General features: G+C 47.6%; 8 protein-coding genes across 8 annotated transcripts; 4 read left to right on the forward strand and 4 right to left on the reverse strand.

The window, feature by feature from the left end:
* Positions 1-2225: 2225 nt before the first annotated feature.
* Positions 2226-2560, forward strand: LACBIDRAFT_309467 (uncharacterized protein; the record flags this gene model as incomplete). The annotated part of the gene is made up of 3 exons (XM_001886785.1): positions 2226-2253; positions 2312-2442; positions 2498-2560. 3 exons carry the CDS (start codon positions 2226-2228, stop codon positions 2558-2560), a joined length of 222 nt encoding a protein of 73 aa, XP_001886820.1.
* A 637-nt stretch (positions 2561-3197) lies between these two features.
* Positions 3198-4180, reverse strand: LACBIDRAFT_332331 (uncharacterized protein; the record flags this gene model as incomplete). The annotated part of the gene is made up of 4 exons (XM_001886854.1): positions 3198-3467; positions 3518-3575; positions 3627-3717; positions 3940-4180. The coding sequence occupies 4 exons, from the start codon at positions 4178-4180 to the stop codon at positions 3198-3200; spliced, it is 660 nt and encodes a 219-aa protein (XP_001886889.1).
* Positions 4181-4586: 406 nt separating this feature from the next.
* LACBIDRAFT_309469 (uncharacterized protein) lies at positions 4587-5425 on the forward strand (the record flags this gene model as incomplete). Its single annotated transcript, XM_001886786.1, has 5 exons — positions 4587-4601; positions 4708-4836; positions 4886-4944; positions 4995-5171; positions 5228-5425. 5 exons carry the CDS (start codon positions 4587-4589, stop codon positions 5313-5315), a joined length of 468 nt encoding a protein of 155 aa, XP_001886821.1. The 3' UTR covers positions 5316-5425.
* A 482-nt stretch (positions 5426-5907) lies between these two features.
* LACBIDRAFT_309470 (uncharacterized protein) lies at positions 5908-6404 on the reverse strand (the record flags this gene model as incomplete). The annotated part of the gene is made up of 3 exons (XM_001886855.1): positions 5908-5962; positions 6020-6245; positions 6326-6404. The coding sequence occupies 3 exons, from the start codon at positions 6402-6404 to the stop codon at positions 5908-5910; spliced, it is 360 nt and encodes a 119-aa protein (XP_001886890.1).
* Positions 6405-6635: 231 nt separating this feature from the next.
* LACBIDRAFT_253898 (uncharacterized protein) lies at positions 6636-7586 on the reverse strand (the record flags this gene model as incomplete). The annotated part of the gene is made up of 9 exons (XM_001886856.1): positions 6636-6715; positions 6771-6816; positions 6865-6926; positions 6982-7094; positions 7149-7206; positions 7237-7286; positions 7335-7380; positions 7431-7471; positions 7531-7586. The coding sequence occupies 9 exons, from the start codon at positions 7584-7586 to the stop codon at positions 6636-6638; spliced, it is 552 nt and encodes a 183-aa protein (XP_001886891.1).
* A 4118-nt stretch (positions 7587-11704) lies between these two features.
* On the reverse strand, positions 11705-14614 carry LACBIDRAFT_332334 (uncharacterized protein; the record flags this gene model as incomplete). Its single annotated transcript, XM_001886857.1, has 10 exons — positions 11705-11746; positions 11840-12385; positions 12432-12581; positions 12707-12816; positions 12879-13109; positions 13139-13302; positions 13397-13899; positions 13949-14076; positions 14226-14330; positions 14386-14614. 10 exons carry the CDS (start codon positions 14612-14614, stop codon positions 11705-11707), a joined length of 2208 nt encoding a protein of 735 aa, XP_001886892.1.
* Positions 14615-16311: 1697 nt separating this feature from the next.
* On the forward strand, positions 16312-18176 carry LACBIDRAFT_186002 (glycosyltransferase family 15 protein). Its single transcript, XM_001886787.1, has 11 exons — positions 16312-16396; positions 16456-16772; positions 16827-16976; positions 17028-17058; positions 17114-17166; positions 17230-17303; positions 17358-17420; positions 17472-17564; positions 17624-17724; positions 17776-17947; positions 17999-18176. The coding sequence occupies exons 1-11, from the start codon at positions 16352-16354 to the stop codon at positions 18049-18051; spliced, it is 1152 nt and encodes a 383-aa protein (XP_001886822.1). The 5' UTR covers positions 16312-16351; the 3' UTR covers positions 18052-18176.
* Positions 18177-18320: 144 nt separating this feature from the next.
* On the forward strand, positions 18321-19313 carry LACBIDRAFT_295420 (uncharacterized protein). Its single transcript, XM_001886788.1, has 3 exons — positions 18321-18393; positions 18452-18513; positions 18577-19313. Exons 1-3 carry the CDS (start codon positions 18332-18334, stop codon positions 19269-19271), a joined length of 819 nt encoding a protein of 272 aa, XP_001886823.1. The 5' UTR covers positions 18321-18331; the 3' UTR covers positions 19272-19313.
* Positions 19314-19396: the final 83 nt, after the last annotated feature.

A 19396-nucleotide genomic window follows, 5' to 3' on the forward strand; every position in this document is an offset into this window, starting at 1 on the left:
GCGTGGGCAATTGGTGAAGCGTTATTATGCAGGTGGGTACGACAGAAGGAACGTGAGTTGGCAATCTAGTAAGATGCGTAGATTGTTGAAGGCGTCGATGAATGGTGACCACAGTCTGTGTCACTCCTTGTTGTAGTGCTGCAAGAGAAGAACGATGTCGTAGAAAGACTGCAGCCGAAAAAAAGATGGCCCAGCGAGTTCGAATTCTCAGGCTGTTCGCTGTCTCCAAGAGTTGTCCATCAGACTTGCATATTACGTAACCACTCAATCGCGTCGTACACCACCAACTCCCTTCATGCTTGTAACCACATGCCCTGTAGTCTCCTCGTCGTCAAAATTGAAAACTCGCGGCAATCTTTGGCACCCCTCAAGCACTCCTCTATTGAAATGGCTTTTTGTCGGTTGGCGCACTTTCAAATCATCTGGTATTGGGTTCAGGGCCTCCCTGCCGTTACAACGTTGCGCCACGATGTCCAGGTGATCTGTCTTCAAACGAAATGAAATCTTGGCGTGTAACAGGCATAGTCTGGGGCTTGAGTTCTTTTATACCCCAGTATAAATTCTGAGGATCGTGGTCCACTCTTACAACTATAATCCTATATGCAATCGACCAGCCTCGGCCGCCCGAACGGCTCAATATTACATCGATCGGTGTTAGTGTGCCCCTTGCACCCCCTGAAGTCGAACGACCTCTTTCGATGGGCCCGGAGTATCAGCGCATTTTTTGCACTTGATGCTCCTCGACGTCGTCGCATCATTTCTTTGTCGCTAAGAATATGTATTTTGCTCGCTGTGGCGAGAAAATCTAAGTTCTGCAGCCTTGTCCCAACAAAGCTATGTAACTGGAGCACACACATCGCGAAGTGTTGGGTTCTCAAAAGCTGGACCTGTTTACATTGTGCTTCTGCTTCACCTGGACTCCGCGAGAGTGGCGATATCGATACTCCCCGTGGTCCGCCGCAAGTGGTTTTAATTTACAGTTGGCTTTCGCTTGCTTGTGAAAGGATGCGCTAATATGTTATCAAAACGGCCTATCTGGATGCACACAGCCTCATTTCAATCCAAAATGGTTCCTTCTCCGACATAACAACTCGACTCACACCCCCAAAAGGTCCTTTAGGATTGAGGCAGGCCGCCGTTTTAATTGCTGAAAAACATGCCCCCATCTTGAGTATCAAACTCAGACTGAGCGTGTGGATCACCAGTTGTGCGTCTTCGTGCGTCTTTTGATTGCCCATAGTAAGACGGCAATCCAACATCCTTATACTCACCGGGGGACGATCGAGGCCCGAGGCTCACCGGCTATGACATAAAAGACGTCCCATCGCAATTTAAGCTTTCTTCTCGGGCTTTACAGCAAGATGCAAAAACGTAGACACCTCTCCAAATTTCCCAGACTCCGCCTCGCTTTGTACAAACAACTGCTTTAGGAAATGAGCGGGTGTGAGTGACGCAAGCATTCTGTTCTCGCTCCACCAACCTCCACTTCGTGCATTCGCTAGCGTCTCAGAGTCTATGTCATTTCCTATCAACCCTCGTAACAATGAGATGCCGTTTTTGTTCGGCAGATATAAAGCGGTAGTTCCCTGACATATTTGAAGATGGGAAAAGAGAAGGGAAAAGAGAAATTATATAGAAGTGGTGCGCCATGCAAGCGCCATGAAGTCACTATGACGCGTCGTGCGGCGGAGTTGCACCAAATGCGGTTGTTTGTACAAAGCAAGGCGGAGTCTGGGAAATTTGGAGAGGTGTCTACGTTTTTGCATCTTGCTGTAAAAGCATGTAAAGAGCGTTTGCGTCCTCAGCTTTTCATACCCCATCTCATTTATCGAGCCACCTCTGTAAAATGGAGATCGTTCAGTCTGGTTTGAACTTCAGGATCACCAACGCCAGGTCAGGAACAGTCTTAGATGTAGCTAGCGACAACATTTCCGGCGAGTATTCGCTATTTTGAATTTAACAGAGCGGGATCTAACGAGGTGTTGTAGTTGTTGGGAATCAGTGGATACAGGGAGAGAATCAGAGTGTCAGATTTTTCTCTTGAGAAGTCGTCATCGAAAAATAAACATGACCTCATTTCGATATCTAGTGGATTACGACCTGGACCGGCAACAGCTGGACAATTCGCTCCTCTTTGTCTGGGTTATACGTCGGTTTGGCCGGCTCAGCCGCTGATGGGACTCGTCTTATAGTCAGCGCCGCGCCCTTCCAGTGGGATATTTGGCATGATACTGCAGATCCCAGGACGTACCGGTTCGCACCCACCCACCCTGCCTGTGATTGAGCTGACTTCACGCTAATTTCGGAGCAGGATTTTTGTTCCAAACACCCATTTCAATTGGGACCTCTCGAGCCATGGAAGTTCGGCTCCCAATACACCTACCACTGTCTGGTATACCTATGAAGATGACGCCGTTCACCAGACGTGGACGTTTGACAGAGGTTCGTTTATCAATCCGCCGTTTCCACAAAAATGCTCAACCGGATTTGCTCCTAGTATGACTATATGGGCAGTCTGAATGACTTCATCGATAGCCAAAGGCATCGAGATGCATTTTGAGTGCCGCCAATTATTTTTCTTGACATTTTCTTGGACAAATCCGCGATTAATCAATTTGTCTTGAACGCTATATTCATGTATTTCGTCGGTAATCGTATCTCGGCTTCAGTTGTGACGTTGTGCACACACATAATCGCCATCGAAACTTGCATCGGATGCAGAGGCGGAACGCCTTCCAGGTCCACGACTTTTGAGATAAATTTTGGGAACCAGACTACCATCGCAACAGCGGTTTTGTTTCACTGCTTCCTGGACGTGTGCCCTAGAGACAAATCCCCGAGATATTAGCAGTGATAGAACCCATGTCTCTAAGGATACAACACGGTGCACGTCCTTCCCCCGATGACCATCTCTTGTCGTGGCTCGTTTTTTATTTAGTTGCATATTATAATCCTTCATTCGAAGTTTACTTCATGGGGGCACCGATACCATGTCATTTTAGTCAGTGAATTTCGTAACTTGAGTCATGAAGAATTAAAATTGTAACTTCACCGAGAACGAGTTAAGACATGTAGTATGGGCGAATATCTCTTCCTGGTGCAGTTCAGCCGTTGACTCTGGATCAACCGATCCGGTGGTGAGACGAAGCGCGGTATGACCACTTTCACACATCTTATTGCTAGCGACTCCCTGGCAATCACACCGCAACCCTTTTGACCTTTGTGACCGTAGTAGTCACTGTTGTAGTTGTCGTCGTAATGGCCAACTCGCCATTTCCACCCAACTTCAATCCTTCCGCATCAATAATCGTATCAGCTGTTGTCGTGGACGCCGGCGGATCGATAATTAACTCTTGCGGTGTCGGGTTTCTGACGCTGGTTTGGTCCGGGATGTCGGTGGCAATCTCACCCAGTTTTACGAGGCGCCAACGACTTCCTGACAATGAGTCATTACTTTGCAATATAATCTGAATTGATATTATGAGGGTAGTTATAATAGGAAGCAAAAGGTACATACGTGACGACTTCCACTCATGTCCATATCAAATAATAATGCGTTGTTTGGCCAACCAATTCTAATATCAAGATCATCAGCAAAGGCCATTGACTGTGTAATAAATGCTCACTTCCATACATCCTCCTTGCCACAGTCACTTGGATCAAAAACCCAGCTGACTGGATAAGGATTGGCAACGACGGTCGTCCCGTTTGCTAACCCTGATTCAATCGTAACATAATTTCCGGTGTGCACACTCTTAATTGAGTAGCCAGCTCCCAATGGAGAGATTTCCCACTATTCACGACGCCAGTCAGTGTACGCCGAAATATTATAAGGGAGAATTCCATGCCTGTTGATTTTCCCATCCATGTGCGGAGAACCCTAAAGATCGCCTCAAGGTGGTAGGTTTATTAGGAGGACAACGCATGTTTTTAGCCTACCAATGATAGTCTTATTATCCACTCCAGAGAGATCTAGAACACAATCGCGAATCGAGACATTCTCAATCTTGTAGATACCTGGAGCAAGATCTCGGATTTGTTCCATTGGTGAACTCGTTGAATCGGAGAGTCCTAACATTCGTCCTGATACAAATTGCAGGGGTACTAGATGTGACCGATAATGAGAGCGGAGTATCAAAGCGGAGGGGCGAAGCAAATCCGGTATCGATGTTCCGACCATCGTCACCTCTAGTCGTCCCAGATTGGAAGATCGTCATGAACGGTGAAGTATTTTGAGCGAGGACTTCCTTTCGCGTCACACGGACCCATTTGAACACCCCAGCCCCCGTCCTGTCTAACACCATACTCAAAAAAAGTCTGGAAGGGGCCCTCCCGGAAAGTTGCCAGTCTCAGTTGACTGCAAGTTGACTGTAAGAAGGTCGGGTGTCTTGTTGGGTGTCGTTTCCAAACCTCAGCTTTGTTTGCCGACGCGTTGTTTTGGACTGTTTTGGTCTATCCATCAAGTACTCATCATGCTCAAGCGCTCATTAAAGTCTGTGGCATCATCATCAGGCTCTCTCGCTAGATCACGGATTTCGTTGACGTTGAACGCGTCGCAGCGCAAAGGTACCTACCTTTACGCATCGATGAACCTACACGACGTTGGTTTCTGAGCTCTCCCCCTTGATCCTCCTTTTGCTCTTAATCTTTTCAACTTCTCATGACCTAGTATCATCTTATAACTGATCGATTCGGTCTTCATCTCAGATCCTGAGCCAAATGTTAGCACTAAGTCCAAAATGCTTGTCAGGGGCGCCGAAGATTTTACTTGCAATGCTCTCATTGATTTTTTTGATATTTATTGCTGGAACTGGAAGGGCTGAAGCGCGAGCCGTAGTAAGTAGCAATTCGTCATATCGGGCCTCCTAGGCTGATTCTCTTTTAGGTACGCCCAGCTTCAGGAAAACACTGGAATTACGGAGAGCCAGTGAACAATCCATCCAGGTACTTAGCAACTCTCTGTGTTTATTATATTACCTAAAAACCGGATCAAGTACCCACCCAGAAGAACAGGTTACACTCCATTCGATAGAGGCAATGTCCGCAATCCGAATCGGTTGCGCGAACTGCGATTCTGCAATGGAAACAGACCAGGTAGAGAGGAGAGTTAGGGAATACTGGTACCAATCGCGAGATATTTTTCTCCGAAGATTGACAGATGCACAAGTAACGTGAATCTCCCCTCCTTTTGATCTGCCCCGTCGCTTGTTGATTCAATTTATGACAGGGTGTCGGAAGGTCGTATGGGTCGGTCTATCTGGGTCACATTTTTTAAAGGCCACACGACGATCCATACACAGATGAATCTTGGTTGACAAGCTCTTCATTTTGAATAAAAATACGTGATGAGCCCGTTTTGAGTTCTGGTCATGATAGAGATCAATTCTATCCGGAATTCTCTTGCAATAGACTAGTCAGACCGCGATTAAAGACCAGTTCAGGACAGAAATGCCTAACAACTATGTACTACATGCCGAGAACTCAGAACATAGCTGCATCAGTATTCTAGGAATTGCCAGCCGCCGGCAATTGCAGCTATGTACCGGCACTTCATTCTTAAACATTACATGTATCATGGACGTTGGATGGACGTTGGAATGACGTCAGCTTTCAGCAACAAGGACTGTGCGACCAAAATAAAAATCGGCTGCCGTGTCCACCTTCAACTCTGCCCGCTCGAACGGTGGGTGAAAAATCTATACGCGGTAAAAATAAAGGGTAGGCTACACAAAAATACGCTATCATATGAGTGAGTGATAAAATACAAGATCCGTAGCGGTGGTCGTAGACACATGATTAGTCGTCGTTGGCACGATGGATCATGATGATACAGGCAAGAAGGAATTGCTCATCGTCTGTGAATTGAGTCGGGTGGGAAGCAGAAGAGTGGGTCTTCCATTTGATGAGTTAACAGCAAAGCAGGCAAGGGCAACACAATATTCCGGCGCAGCAGCCTGCCAAACTAAAAGACAAAACACGTCAGCCTTAAAAGTGAAAGTGACATCCAATGGAGACAAACAAGGCGCAGGGGGTACAACAACTGTCATCCTGTTTCTTGTTCTGCTGAGGTTGTTGTGGCTGGACGTAAATCATCTGAGGCTGAGTCTGGGGCTGACCCTGATATGGTGTCGATTGGTGTTGGGGCTGGTAGTACTGAGGCGGTGGTGCTTGTTGGTACGCTGCAGTTTTCGGCCCTGCTTGATTCTGTTGGTTTGCTGTGTATGGATGGGGAGTTGGCATGTTGTCTACATCGAGGTTTAAAGTGGGGATTGCGAACGGGAACGTCAGAAATAAGTGAAAGGAGTCTGCAGTTTGTTTGACTTACAAGCACTGGGTCCTGGACCACCGTAGTCTCCATGGTATGCAGGACTGGGTTTCTCGACTTTGGGTGCTCCGAAGGACATGGTGATGTTTCAGTTATGAAGGGGTTCTCAATTTCGGTACCGCGAAGGGGACCTTTGAGGGCGTTTGAATCGTGAAGTACAGCTAGCACTGGTAGGAAGAGGGAGAACGATGAGCACACATTCGGTCAGCGGAGGCAGTGATTGATTTATTTTGTTCGTGATAAGATAGAGGTTTAATGTTTAGGCTTGGCGAAAGGCTGCGCCGATGACGTAGACACCTTGCACCACTCATCACCGGTTCCTCCATTCCTCGAGACCCATCTCGAAAACATTATTGGTGAGGCCATTTGGGACATGATGAAACGTTACACCTGTGATTAGTATGGTGAGCAATGTAAGAGCGGGGATTGGATGAAAAAGGTGCACCGAGTTGCTCGACCTCCCTATTTCTGAGCTCGTCGTCGAAGAAAAGCTGTTGAAGGTCAGTGAGGGGTACATGAGTATTCTGCCTGGTGCTCACCATCTCAGAATATGAAATTCCAGTACGTTCCTTTAGAGCCTTAAAATGAGTTATCTTCGATCCTGAGATGGTACTCAGCATATATTCAGTCGGCGGCCTTAGCGATAGGAAGGTCACCAGGATAGATCTCCAACTCGTCAAAAAACTCTGTTGCTGGTCTGGTGCCGCCAATTGCATCGCCGATTTTTGATTCAGGTGCGACAAGTAGAAGGCTGAGGCACTTTCGGGCTCTGTAGATATGAATATGATCTTTTGCAGGCTGCTAGCAGGGTGGAGAAACGTACAGAGTTGGTGCATGGGTTCTGGAGCAGGCGACGATTGTAACAGCCCCTCCTCTATCTACTATGTTTAAATTTCCCACCCTTCGCAGACGATGAAGAATGGCTGGGACGTCCTTGTAAAACGAGATCTTCTCGTTGTATCTTTAACACTGATCAAGCATTATTCTGTATTGCACAGGGAGTACTCACCTATCCAAGACTTCATTCACATTCTCCTTGTCCCTTCTAAGAGGTCCTTCAGGAACTCAGTCTGCTGGTTTTCCACGACATCTACTAAATGCACACCAGTAACATGGGTATCGATCCAAAGGTCCCATAGGGTATAGCTTGGAACCCGGTCTCGACATCAGACAGTTCTTTATCAAGATAAAAGTCTCATACTTACTCAAGATCGAAGGCGACGAGTTGTGGGTATCTGCCCTCATCTTGGTTGGTGGACATCTTGCTGTGTTTGGTGCAGGGGCTCCGAGAAAACAAATTATTTCCGCCGCCAAGTCGATCAGCCTCAGACTCCCCAGACGCCTACATCATGCCTGAAACATTCTGCAACGCCTTATCAGTACCACCCAAGTTCGAGATTGAATTCGACAAACCCCATTATGAATTTCAAGAAAAAACTGGAGAAAGTGGCGGCGACGGTTGAGAAGGGTGTTGGTCACGCTCGTGAAGAAATTGCTGGTCAGTTATCGCGTCTTTGGTTTTATGGACGATGAATGAATTTGAGTCAAGGCCGTTTGAATCCAAACCGTACGTTTTCAGCGACGACCTTCCTATTTTTTGGTAGTAACTTACGACGCATCGTTTTGTAGGGCGCCATGATGAACCTCATGAAAAGGTTCGAGATGAGCTACTTGCTCAGATCAGGGCTGGACATCGCTTCAATAGCTTCGCCTCCGAACGCACTGACACAAATGTTAAATGGTGCGCAACTCCAGTCTTTACTTGCCTCAAATTCTGAGGCACGTTGATAGGCATATCGATGGACACGACTACATGTGGGCTTTGTCTGAAATGCTCGACAACGCGAAAGAATTTATTTTTATCCTGGTGTGTAGTCTGGTTTAGATTCTCTGACGATGCCTAATGTTTTACCGTCAGGATTGGTGGCTCACGCCAGAGCTTTTTTTGCGTCGACCACCTGCTTTCCACCAAGAGTGGAGGTTGGACCGCGTTTTGAAAAGGAAAGCTGAGGAGGGCGTCAAGATCCACGTTATTGTGTACAAAGAAGTTACTCAAACCATGGCGATGAGTTCCAGCCACACGAAGGTATAAGAACCCTGATGAATCTAGCAATTATTCTGACTTTCGCCTTTTAGCATGCATTGGAAAGACTTCATCCTAACATTACTTGTGCCCGACATCCCGACCATATTGGCGCGAAAGGTATGCATATTTTGTGCTTCTCATCAAACAACGCAAATAAGATGTCGTCTCTAGATAGTGTTCAACTCTGGTCTCATCACGAGAAGGTCGAACGTCGTGGTTTTCACTCTATACCTAACTGATATGTCCTCACGCAGGTCGTCGTTGTAGACAACCACTTTGCCGCTATTGGGGGACTCGACCTATGCTTTGGACGATGGGACACACCCAATCACCCATTAGCGGATGTTCACCCCACTCATTTCGGGCTCACTCTCTTCCCTGGGCAGGATTATAACAATGCTCGCATCATGGACTTCAAGGAGGTCAAGAACTACGTCAGCAACACTCTTTCTATTTTGGAAAGTGCGAGGATGCCTTGGCATGATGTATGCTTATCCGTCTACTTTTCTACGATCAACTTTGAAACAGACAATGTAGGTTCATATGACTATGACTGGACCGGTGGTGCTGGACATATCACAGCACTTCATCGAGCGCTGGAATGAAGTCAAAGCTAGGAAGTATTATGATGACAAGTAGGTTGCCCTTGTCATTGATTATGTTGCGTTATCGACACGCCCCCGTTTACTACAGGAGATTTGCATGGCTTGCCTTACCCCACGACCCTTCGGCCGCGCCAAATGAAGCCGTCGCACGTATGTTTTATCTAGATGGTTAAGAATCTTTTAATGATCGACTTTAGGACATCCTTTCCGCGTAGAATGGGATGGAATGGGCAAAAAGTACAAGCAGCGCTGGCATGGCATCCATAAAGGTGAAGACCCGCAGAACTACCCTCTCCCTAGTGCTCCTGGGTGTAGAGTCCAAGTCGTCCGCAGTGTTTCGGATTGGTCCCACGGGGTTTTAACGGAGCATAGCATCCAGAATGCTTGTGAGTCTCTCACTGGAGTCAATATTTGAAGCGAGACTGACATTATTCGAAGACATCCGTTTGATTAGGGAGGCTGAGCATTTCATTTACATCGGTATGTCTCCGCCTTTCTCAAGTTCAATCAATTTGTTAAATTTTGTCTTCAGAGAACCAGTTCTTGTATGTTCTATGTTATACCCAGCCCTTCAGTGGCTGATGCATGCTCCTTATCAGCATCTCAGCTACAAAGCCTGGAGGACAAATAAAAAACTTGATTGCACAAGCCCTTGTTGAAAGAATAGTCTCCGCGGCAAAGGACGGCGCGAAGTTCAAGGTTCGTGCAGTACCTGCACATTTCCTCTTTGGGTGAACTGACTGGCTCTGCTGGCTAGGTCATCATCCAGATTCCAGAGTTGCCTGGCTTCGCAGGGGATTTGAGGGAGGGATCCGTCAAGACAATCCTGTCTGCTCAATACCGAACTATCAATCGGGGCGGAAGTAGTATCTACGAGCAGATTCGTAAAGCTGGATATGAACCGTACGATTGGTTTCTCACCCCTCTATTGCACTGTTCTGAGTGTCTCGCAGCTTGGATTACATTCGGTTCTACCACCTCCGATCTTACGACAGGATCAACGCCCCCCTTGGTTAGCCATCTTTTGGACATAACATTGACGATGTTTGACCGCTTACACCGAACAGGTTCATTCATCGGGAAGATGGAAAAGAAATCAGGCATCAGGTTTCACGAAGCCCAGGTCGCTCTCGCCCGTGCATGGGTTTCGGGGGACGAACAAACCGATCAGAAGGAGGTTACCGTGACCATCCCACAAGAGGCTACGGAAGGTTTGATGCTCACTCCAAAGACTCCGCCCAAGACCGAGACGGTGCCTATCCCGACGACGGACGATGCTGCGCTCAAGGTGGTGGAGCGGTGGCATCGTGGTGCGGAGGGATTGCGTGGTGACGAAGAGGTTTCTGATACAGTGTCGCAGCACATGCTTCACGAGAAAAGGTTGGTGGACGAGAAGTGGTTAGGGACTCCGGAGGAGGAACTGAATGCGTATGTGTTCCGTCTTTTTTCTTGCTTTGTGATTGACCAGGTCTGTTTAGATATGTTTCGGAGTTACTTTACATACATTCGAAGCTTATGATAGTGGATGATCGCAGGGTTATCGTATGGATCTCACAATTTCCGCTTGCCTCGACTTTGTTAACGAGATTGTAGATGGGTTCAGCGAATATCAATGACCGTAGCCAGAAGGTGCGCCTCATCTTCAGCGCATCAACCAACAATAATCGACCTAGTTCATTAGGGCGATGGCGACTCTGAAATTGCCCTCGTTATTGAAGATGAGGACATGGTCGATTCTTTCATGGATGGTCAGCCGTACAAAGTATCTCGGTTTGCAGCGACTTTGCGACGAAAGTTATTCAGAGGTTTGTTTCTACCCTACTTTAACTTTTCAGGACTCATCGTCCCCATTAGAGCATCTCGGTTTGATCCCTCCTGAAGACCATTCCCAGCGTTTTCCCGAAGCGACTTCCTTTATGCGCCCAGCTCCCTTCCCAAATAAAGATGAGACTGCTACACGTGAAGATCAGTTTGTAATGGATCCTATCTCGGACGAGATGGATTTGTTCTGGAACCAGACTGCGAAGAAAAACAGAGAGATATTTTCTGAGCTTTTCCGGCCCGTCCCAACCAATCTTGTTCGCAGCCTTTCTGACTACAAGGTGCGGCCTTTCTTTTGACTATGTCAACTGTCATGTTTTGCTGACCCCGTGACAGGATTATCTGCCGAAAGTAAAGACGGGGCATGTAGTTCCTGGGATTACGCTCGAACGTTTGAAGAGTAGGTTGAGCCAGGTTCGGGGGTCGCTGGTTGAATGTCCTTTGGTATGACCGATACATCTCTTCTACTTCAGAGTCTCACTCGACTCCGCAGGACTTCCTCATTGACGACAAGGATTTCGTTAGTTGGCGTGTTTATGATCCTACCCTACCCATCTTTCTTTGAACTCCAAATCGAGGTGAAAAAAATATGTAATATTGTTATGCTACGATCAATGGCTTCTTTTTGGTTGGACCATGTTCAACCATGGTTTCTCCTCCTTCCACAATGAAGTAGGTGACGACAACTTTTGTCGTGATAAAGGTTGAGGACAACTAATTCCTAATAGTAGTCCAAGATCAATCCACTTCAACGAAAGTCCATTACATGAAGGTGGATTCTGGTCCCCAAAAGCTGTTTGTTTGGCGGGACATCAGCGAAAAAGTTCGGGGTTGTGTGCACGAGTATTGTCGCCACGCCCGCTTAGCTCAGTCGAGAGCTGCGGATTCACCGTCAAAGTCACGGCAACACTATCCCATACTAGGCTCATTTGGTTGGACATCAGTATCGCTACTTGAAAAGATCGGCTTTGGTTAGAAATAGCCCAGAGGTATGGGACACACAGAGTCAGAGTTTTGCATCCACTGTTGCACCTTCACTTTACTAGCCTCCTTTGCACGCAATTCTTCCACCTTCTCTTGCCTCTGTGCTTCTGCAGCCATCGATTTGGGGGTCCTACCCTTCATTAACATGGAGAGTGCAAGGATATCATCCATCGCCTGGAGCATTTCAGGTGACATGTCTGAGTGCCTTCGTCGCTTTTGCTTCTTTTTGGAATCATCGGACTCCATATCACTGTCATCTTTAGTACGCGGACTCGGAGGGGTTGGTGGTATCGGTATTGATGCGTAGCTTTCCGTAAAACGTCGTTCCATCAATTCCTTGATTTTCTGTCCAATGCCCCAGCGTCGGTAGCCAGCGACACCATACATGTAATCCAAAATGATGGTGGATAGAGGCGACGTGCCTGTGCCTGTTATGCATGCATCATACTGCGGTATTGCTGCACGATTCACTATTCGAAAATGCTGCAAGGTAATACGACGGGGTGGCATTGGGCCTGTTTCAACACGAGGGATGTCGGCAGGTTGTAAAGCAAAGTTAGGTGTCTAGAGTTCATTTGATGAGTAAAATTCAGAATTTATGCACACACACCTTCAAGAATGCGCTAATCCCTGCAGCAAAGAAGCTATGCAAATCCGGGCTCAAAAGCATTCCGTTCTCGACTGAGTTGATGCCCAGATCAACGGATTCTTCATTGAGGTCGTAGAGATGTTGACGGTCTCGAAGAACAAATTCAAGGTACTAGGAGAGCATTTAGCAAGACGATGACGTTGAGCAACGAAAATGTATACTTCGTCTCCTTTGCTCCTGGGGAGTAGATGTGCTTCTTCACAAAGACTGCCCTCTGTGAATGTGAAGGCACACACCGGACCATCTCGTGTTATTATATCACTACGGAAACTTGAAGAGCGCAGTGTTTGCGCAGAGGATGTTCCTCGGTCGTCGATTGCATGAGAATCAATGAAGCGATAATCCCCTATGAAGAGGAAAACAAAAATGTTAGCGACGAGCAACAAATATGGAATCTATGAATATTACCTTGAGGAACAAAATGATATGCCTCTTCCATGTTATCAAGGGTGCTGGTATCATAATCGACAGGGGGGCCATTATGCGTCGTAGGGAGATCTCCACGAACCCCGCAGATGGTGAAGATGAGGTACCGAAGCCACTTGACAGGACGCAGGGAAAGCCTCTCGACGTCGACGAAGGGTATGGAAAGTGCCAGGATTTGTTGGCCTTCAATAGGCAGGTAAACGTCCACCATGGCTAGATGTGTCAGAAGTACTGAGACATACGCGAAAAAGTTTCATTCACGAAAACAGGGAAGTCAAAGTAAGTAGGCATGTTGGTATGTTGCGATCCATAATCACCCTGACAGTTCCTTTTTAAGTGAACCAGGTTGAACTCGGGGTTGTACAATGCAAAGGAATCATCCCCTGTGGCAATAGCGGTGGATTCACTATACCATACTAGCCGCATTCAATGAGAAATCCGTATCACTATTTGAATAGATCAGCTATTGTTTGGAAGTAGCCTAGAGGCATGGAACACACACAGACTCAGAGTTTCGCATCCACTGCCGCACCTTCAATTTACTAGCCTCCTTCACACGCAACTCTTCCGCCTCCGCTTGCCTCTGTCGTTCTGCAGCCATCAATTCAGGGGTCGTACCCTTCAATAACATGGAGAGTGCAAGAATATCATCCATCGCCTGAAGAATTTCAGGTGACGTGTCTATATCACCATCATCGCTGGTATGTGGAGGGGCTGGTGGTATCGGTATTGGCTCGTAGCTTTCCGTGAAACGTTGTTGCATCAAATTCTTGATTTCCTGTCCGGTTCCCCAGCGTTTGTAGCCAGCGACGCCGTACATGTAATCCAGAATGATGGTAGATGGCCGCGGTGTACCTGTGCCGCTCATACATGCATCAAACTGCGGTGTCGGTACATGGTAATTTGTATACACTTCAAAATGCTGCAGGGTGATACGACGCGACGGCATTGGGCCTGTTTCAACTGGAGGGACGTCGGCAGGTTGCAAAGCGAAGTTCGGTGTCTAAAGATCATCAGATAAAGAAAATTCAAAATCTATGTGCCTCACGCACCACTAAAAATGCACTACTCCCTGCTGCAAAAAGTCGATGCAAGTCCGGGCTCAAAAGCATTCCGTTCTCGACTGAGTTAATGCCCAGATCAACGGATTCTTCATTGAGGTCGTAAAGATGTTGACGGTCTTGAAGAACAAATTCAGTGTACTAGTAGAGGATTTAGCAAGACGGTGATGTTGAGCAAGGAAGATGTATACGTCATCCCCTTTGCTCTTGGGCAGTAGGTGTGCCGCTTCACAAAACTTGCCCGGCATCCTTGTAAAGACACACGAACCGTCTCGTGCGATTATATCACTACGGAAAGTTGAAGAGCACAGTGTTTGCGCAGAGAATGTTACTGGGTCGTCGATCGCGTGAAAATCAATGAGATGATAATCCCCTATGAAGAGAAACGTTAAGCAACGGGCAACAGATATGGGATTTATGAATATTACCTTCGGGAGCAAAGTAATATGCCTCTTCCATGTTATCGACGGTACTGGCGTCATAGTCGACAGGGGGGCCATTGGGCGTCGTAGTGAGATCTCCACGAACGCCACAAATTGTGAAGAGAAGAAACCGAAGCCACTTGACAGGATGCAGGGAAAGTCTCTCAATGTCGACAGAGGGGATGGAAAGTGCCAGGATTTGCCGGTCTTCGATGGGCAAGTAAATGTCCACCATGGCAATCAGAGTAAAGAGCTGTCACACTGAGACATACGCGAGGGAGCGAAAATATCTCATTTGCGACAACAGGAGAAGTCACGGTAGAGCTGCGACCGACAAAAGAGACGGTATGGCTGAAGCCGCGTGAAGATAAGGAAACGAAGCCACTTGACGGGGCGCAGGAAAGCCTCTCAAGATCTCAATGTCGACTTGGACGGAGGGGATTACGGTAGGCGGGAGCGCCGCGGTTCAATTTCGAAATTTGATTTCTGATTTCTGGGTTGAAGCGCGGTGATGGAGCCCTAACCCGAACCTATGTGCAGATTTTGACCTCTTTTCATGAGATAAAAAGGAGAAATTTCACTAAAGTTTTCTCAGCTCATGCCGAGGGAGGTGGAGAAGTGATGACAGGCACTGTACACGATTTAACGGGATTATAAATTTTATTCCTTAAACTAATATACATCAAATTATACTTAAATTCTAAGAGAGGGAGTTCGAGACCCTGGAATGTACCACCAAGAATCCTCACTGTCGACAGCCGAGTTTGGGTGCATCTGGGAGTCAACATGTGGACCAGGCGGCCGTGGTCGAGTGGGACGCGGTGGTGGCCTCATCGCAGAGGGTGCCGGCGTTTTCGCAGGGCTGGTTAGTGGGGAGGCGCGGGGTACGCACCTGGCTGCACGGTAGGTGCTGTATCCCCTGTTGTTTCACCAAGTGTGGGTCCTCGTCGATGGGCCGGATTCCGTCTGTAGGGGCATTTTCGTGGGCTGATTCCGTCGGCGTGGGTAGATGGCGGTTTTGTGGGTCTTCGGGCGTTCTCATGGGCGGTTAGTCGCAATCCGAGGGTTGCGTTTGCGAGGGGGGTCGATGTGGGTGGTCGTGTTTGCCGTGGCACATGGTGGACCGGTTCTCGTCACATTTGAAGCGAGGTATGCGTCGTCGGGTCGACGCAGCCGACGTGGGGCGAGGTGGGAGGAGCGCCCTGGCTTTGCCCTGGTGGGCGTTTGCCAGAGCGGTGAGGCGGGAGGTGATGGTGGTGTGCTGTTAGCAAATATGGGGCTGAACAGAGTGGGAGCTCACCTGAAGGGGCCCGCGACCGTTTTCTTGGTCCTGGTCTGTCATAGCGAGGGTGCAAGGTGGGCAGGAAGAGGCCGCGAAAGGTGGGGCACAGGCAAGCAAATGGTGGTGGTGGTGATGAGAAAGCGGTCGTGACAGGTGACATGGGATCATCACGCTCGTAACTTGTGGCGGAGTTTCGAATTTATGCGCGAAAATGCGAAATCCAAGCGAAATCTCGAAGAACGACTTGAGAACAACACATTGTTACCTGGTGTGTTGCTTCTCACATGATGTGTAGTTCTCCTCATCTCTGTGTGTGTGTCTCCCCTTGCGCGCGGCGATGCATCCGTAAGTGGAAAAGATAATCAACCAAATACTCTACGTGTAGGTCACGTGACCTACTTTATGGGTCAAAATCTGCACATAGGTTCGGGTTAGGGCTCCATCACCAGGGTTCAACCAAGAAATCAGAAATCAATTTGAACCGCGGCGCTCCCGCCCACCGTAGGGGATAGAGATTGCCAGAAATTGTTGAGCGGGTAAACGGCGATCATGGTGGGCTGCGATCAATAATTGCCCTGACGACATAGAGAGCCGACGGCTCCTTTTTGGCTGTGTATTCTTTTGAACCTTTCTCTTCCTTCTCCTTTCTTCTCTTTCCTATCCAAGTGACGACCACGCTTACCGGTCGTGATGAATACGTCCGGACGATACATTTTACTGGTTCTTGGTATCATTGTAAGCCAATGACACTTTACATACACAAAGAACTTCACTAACAGACTATCCATCCTTAGATATCCCTACACTACCTATTAAGCTTCACGCACGAATCCTATGGGCGCGCAACGTCACTTTCGAACATAAAGTCCACGCTTCTTGGGTCCCAGCAAGCGCCACCGACGGTTGCGGACACTTATTATGGATTTGGGCACCCAAATGACACGCTAGCAGTGGATCGCCGGGCCAATGCCACCTTTGTCATTTTGGCACGCAATAGCGATCTATCAGGGACCATTAGGAGCATCAGGGAGATCGAGGATAGGTTCAACAGGAAATATCGGTACCCATATGTGCTGTTGAATGAGGAAGAATTTACGGACGACTTCAAAAAGTGCGCTTTTCATATTTTGGCTTTTTGGAGGGCATCTGAAGTGACGGATTGTAGACGGATATCGGTGCTCACGCCGTCCACGGTGGAGTTTGGGCTCATTCCGCGCGAGCATTGGTTCCAGCCGGACTGGATTGACGAGGACAGGGCCACCAAGTCAAGGAATAAGATGGTTGCTGACAATATTATCTATGGCGGGAGTGTCTCGTACGTCGTTCGTTCCATTCCTGACACAGACATGGCTTAATCAAAGTGTAGTTACCGTAACATGTGTCGATTCAACTCTGGGGTACGCTCCTGTTTGTGTTCTGTGCTCATCAAAGGCTCACCTCGTCAACCATCAGTTTTTCTTCAGACATCCCTTGATGGAGAAGTACAGATGGTATTGGCGCATCGAGTGAGTGCATCTGTTACTTTTGGCAAGCCTGAAGTCGACAACTGACTGTACCACTCGTACCAGACCAGACGTCCATTTCCACTGCGACATCGACTTTGATCCATTCGTCTACATGGAAGACAAGAACAAAGTTTACGGTAACTATTCTCCATCTCAGTTTCAACTGGATATTAATTTCCACTTCCATAAAGCATTCACGATCACCATGTATGAATATGAAGCTACCATTCCTACGCTCTGGGGCCACGTTCGAGGTCCTCTCTCCCCCTATTTTTTTCTTACTGTTACTGACCTTGCAGCAACAGATTTTGCCAAGCTTCATCCTGAATACGTAGCAGAGAACAACGCTATGGGTTTCATGTCGGAGAACGGAGGCGAGAAATACAATCTATGCCATTGTGAGTCCCGTCCGCCCCCTTTATCTTGTTACCATGAATCCTAACGGGAAAAAAATCAGTCTGGAGTAACTTTGAAGTGGCAGACATGAACTTCTGGCGTGGACCCACATATACGGCCTTCTTCGAATATCTTGACTCAAAAGGCGGATTTTACTACGAGGTAACGTCTCACCTCGTCCCTCGGACTTGAAAGCTCACATCACGTCGGTAGCGTTGGGGAGATGCCCCAGTTCACAGTATCGCCGCTGCGCTGTTCGCCTCGCGTGACCAGATCCAATTCTTTGATGAAATAGGCTACGAACACAACCCGTACACGCATTGTCCAAAGTTGGGCAACAACTGGCAGAAGGGGAGGTGTTCGTGTGATCCTGCGAGGAGTTTCGGTGCGTTTTCATCAGATTCTAGGTGGAGTTCGTTGCTAACGTTTGTTGCAGATTATGATGGATACTCATGTATGAGTAAATGGGACCGGTTCATGGACCTCTGAATCTTTGTATTTTGCACCATTATAGAAAAGTTGAGAGCTACACCATACACTTGTGTTGGTTTTCGCTATGTATCCATTTGTCCATGCTGTGCACATGTATTCGCCCATAATTTATTAGATTCTTGAATCATCAATACCTCTCTGAAGCAGCAACCATCCCAAGGAAAATGTCGAGGTTGTGCAGAACGCGTTTTGTCACACTGTGCACGTGGCAGTTACGACATTCATAATTTCATTATCCGCACGTCCACGATCATCCTCTTGATCCCAAACCGCCAGCATGGCACCAGCTAAAAAAAAATTGTCTCGTGGAACTCAACCGGCTGGAGGCGATAAGCCAAGGTATGCAACTCTACTGACTTTCACTTGGTTTACTAATCGAATATGTCAATTTTACTAGTGATGTGGCAGAAACCACGTCGAAAAATCCTGACCAGAGCCAAGAAGGTGGGGACGAAAACGGTACGTTCCATTGCCTTGTGTCCGTTTGTAACTTGAGCTATAAGTAATACCTTACCTCACAAGATGTTGCCTCAAACCCGTCCCACAAGAGGACCTTTTCTAAGACGGATGACTCAGATCAACATGTTGCGGAGGGCTCTTCAGTTCCACCTTCGAACAAGAAAGCTAAATCTGACGCACCCGACACTCTATCAGCCCCTGACTCCGAAAACGAACTCGAAAGCTCTTGGAGCGACATTGATGAAAAGGACCTATTAGTGCCCATGACTCCCAATGGGCCCAACATATTCTATGGGTGTGCTGACGCCCTATTTGATTTATTCAAGACAGGCAACAGTGACGAAAGCGCCCTTTGGCCCAAACCGAAGGTCATGGATGCTTACCGTTCATTGCCCGATGATGAAGACTATGATTCGTCAGCTGAAGATGACGACGACGAGTCTGAAAGGGAAGATTTTGACATACCCTGTCTGTCCATTCTCTGCGACCCAAAAGATCTCGAGACTCCCGAGGCAAAGCTCTTGCAAAGTCAATTCGAGGCAGATAGTGATAGATCATGGTATGAAGTGACTCTTACACGTCACTTGCCTGCAGACGCTCCCAAGAAATTGCGAGTCGATTTGGAAGCTGGTTATTATGGTATGCGAACCGGAGTGGTTGGTGAGCAAAGTCTAGGCAAATGGTGGATAACGGACATCTCAGTGGCGAAGGGGGAGTCAGAGGAGGCAATAACAACTATCCTTGAGAAAATGTTCTAGAAACGACTGACCATCACCTTAATATGAAAATGTTGGACTGGCATTAGGTATCCAACTTTCTTCCATCAGTGACCTCGAAATAAACATCTAAATGGCTGGAAATTTTTTTTGAGTTTGTAAACCAG

Source organism: Laccaria bicolor, genomic scaffold, assembly GCF_000143565.1.
Source record: "Laccaria bicolor S238N-H82 LACBIscaffold_40 genomic scaffold, whole genome shotgun sequence".
In the NCBI taxonomy this organism is placed as follows: Eukaryota; Fungi; Basidiomycota; class Agaricomycetes; order Agaricales; family Hydnangiaceae; genus Laccaria; species Laccaria bicolor.

Bases quoted from the DNA above. Each gene is read 5' to 3' on its own strand.
- LACBIDRAFT_295420 (XM_001886788.1), top strand. From the start codon at position 18,332: ATGGCACCAGCTAAAAAAAAATTGTCTCGTGGAACTCAACCGGCTGGA. The intron at 18,394-18,451 runs GTATGCAACTCT...CAATTTTACTAG, and splicing joins GCTGGAGGCGATAAGCCAAG to TGATGTGGCAGAAACCACGT. The intron at 18,514-18,576 runs GTACGTTCCATT...TTACCTCACAAG, and splicing joins AGAAGGTGGGGACGAAAACG to ATGTTGCCTCAAACCCGTCC.
- LACBIDRAFT_186002 (XM_001886787.1), top strand. From the start codon at position 16,352: ATGAATACGTCCGGACGATACATTTTACTGGTTCTTGGTATCATT. The intron at 16,773-16,826 runs GTGCGCTTTTCA...GACGGATTGTAG, and splicing joins TTTACGGACGACTTCAAAAA to ACGGATATCGGTGCTCACGC. The intron at 17,167-17,229 runs GTGAGTGCATCT...CACTCGTACCAG, and splicing joins AGATGGTATTGGCGCATCGA to ACCAGACGTCCATTTCCACT.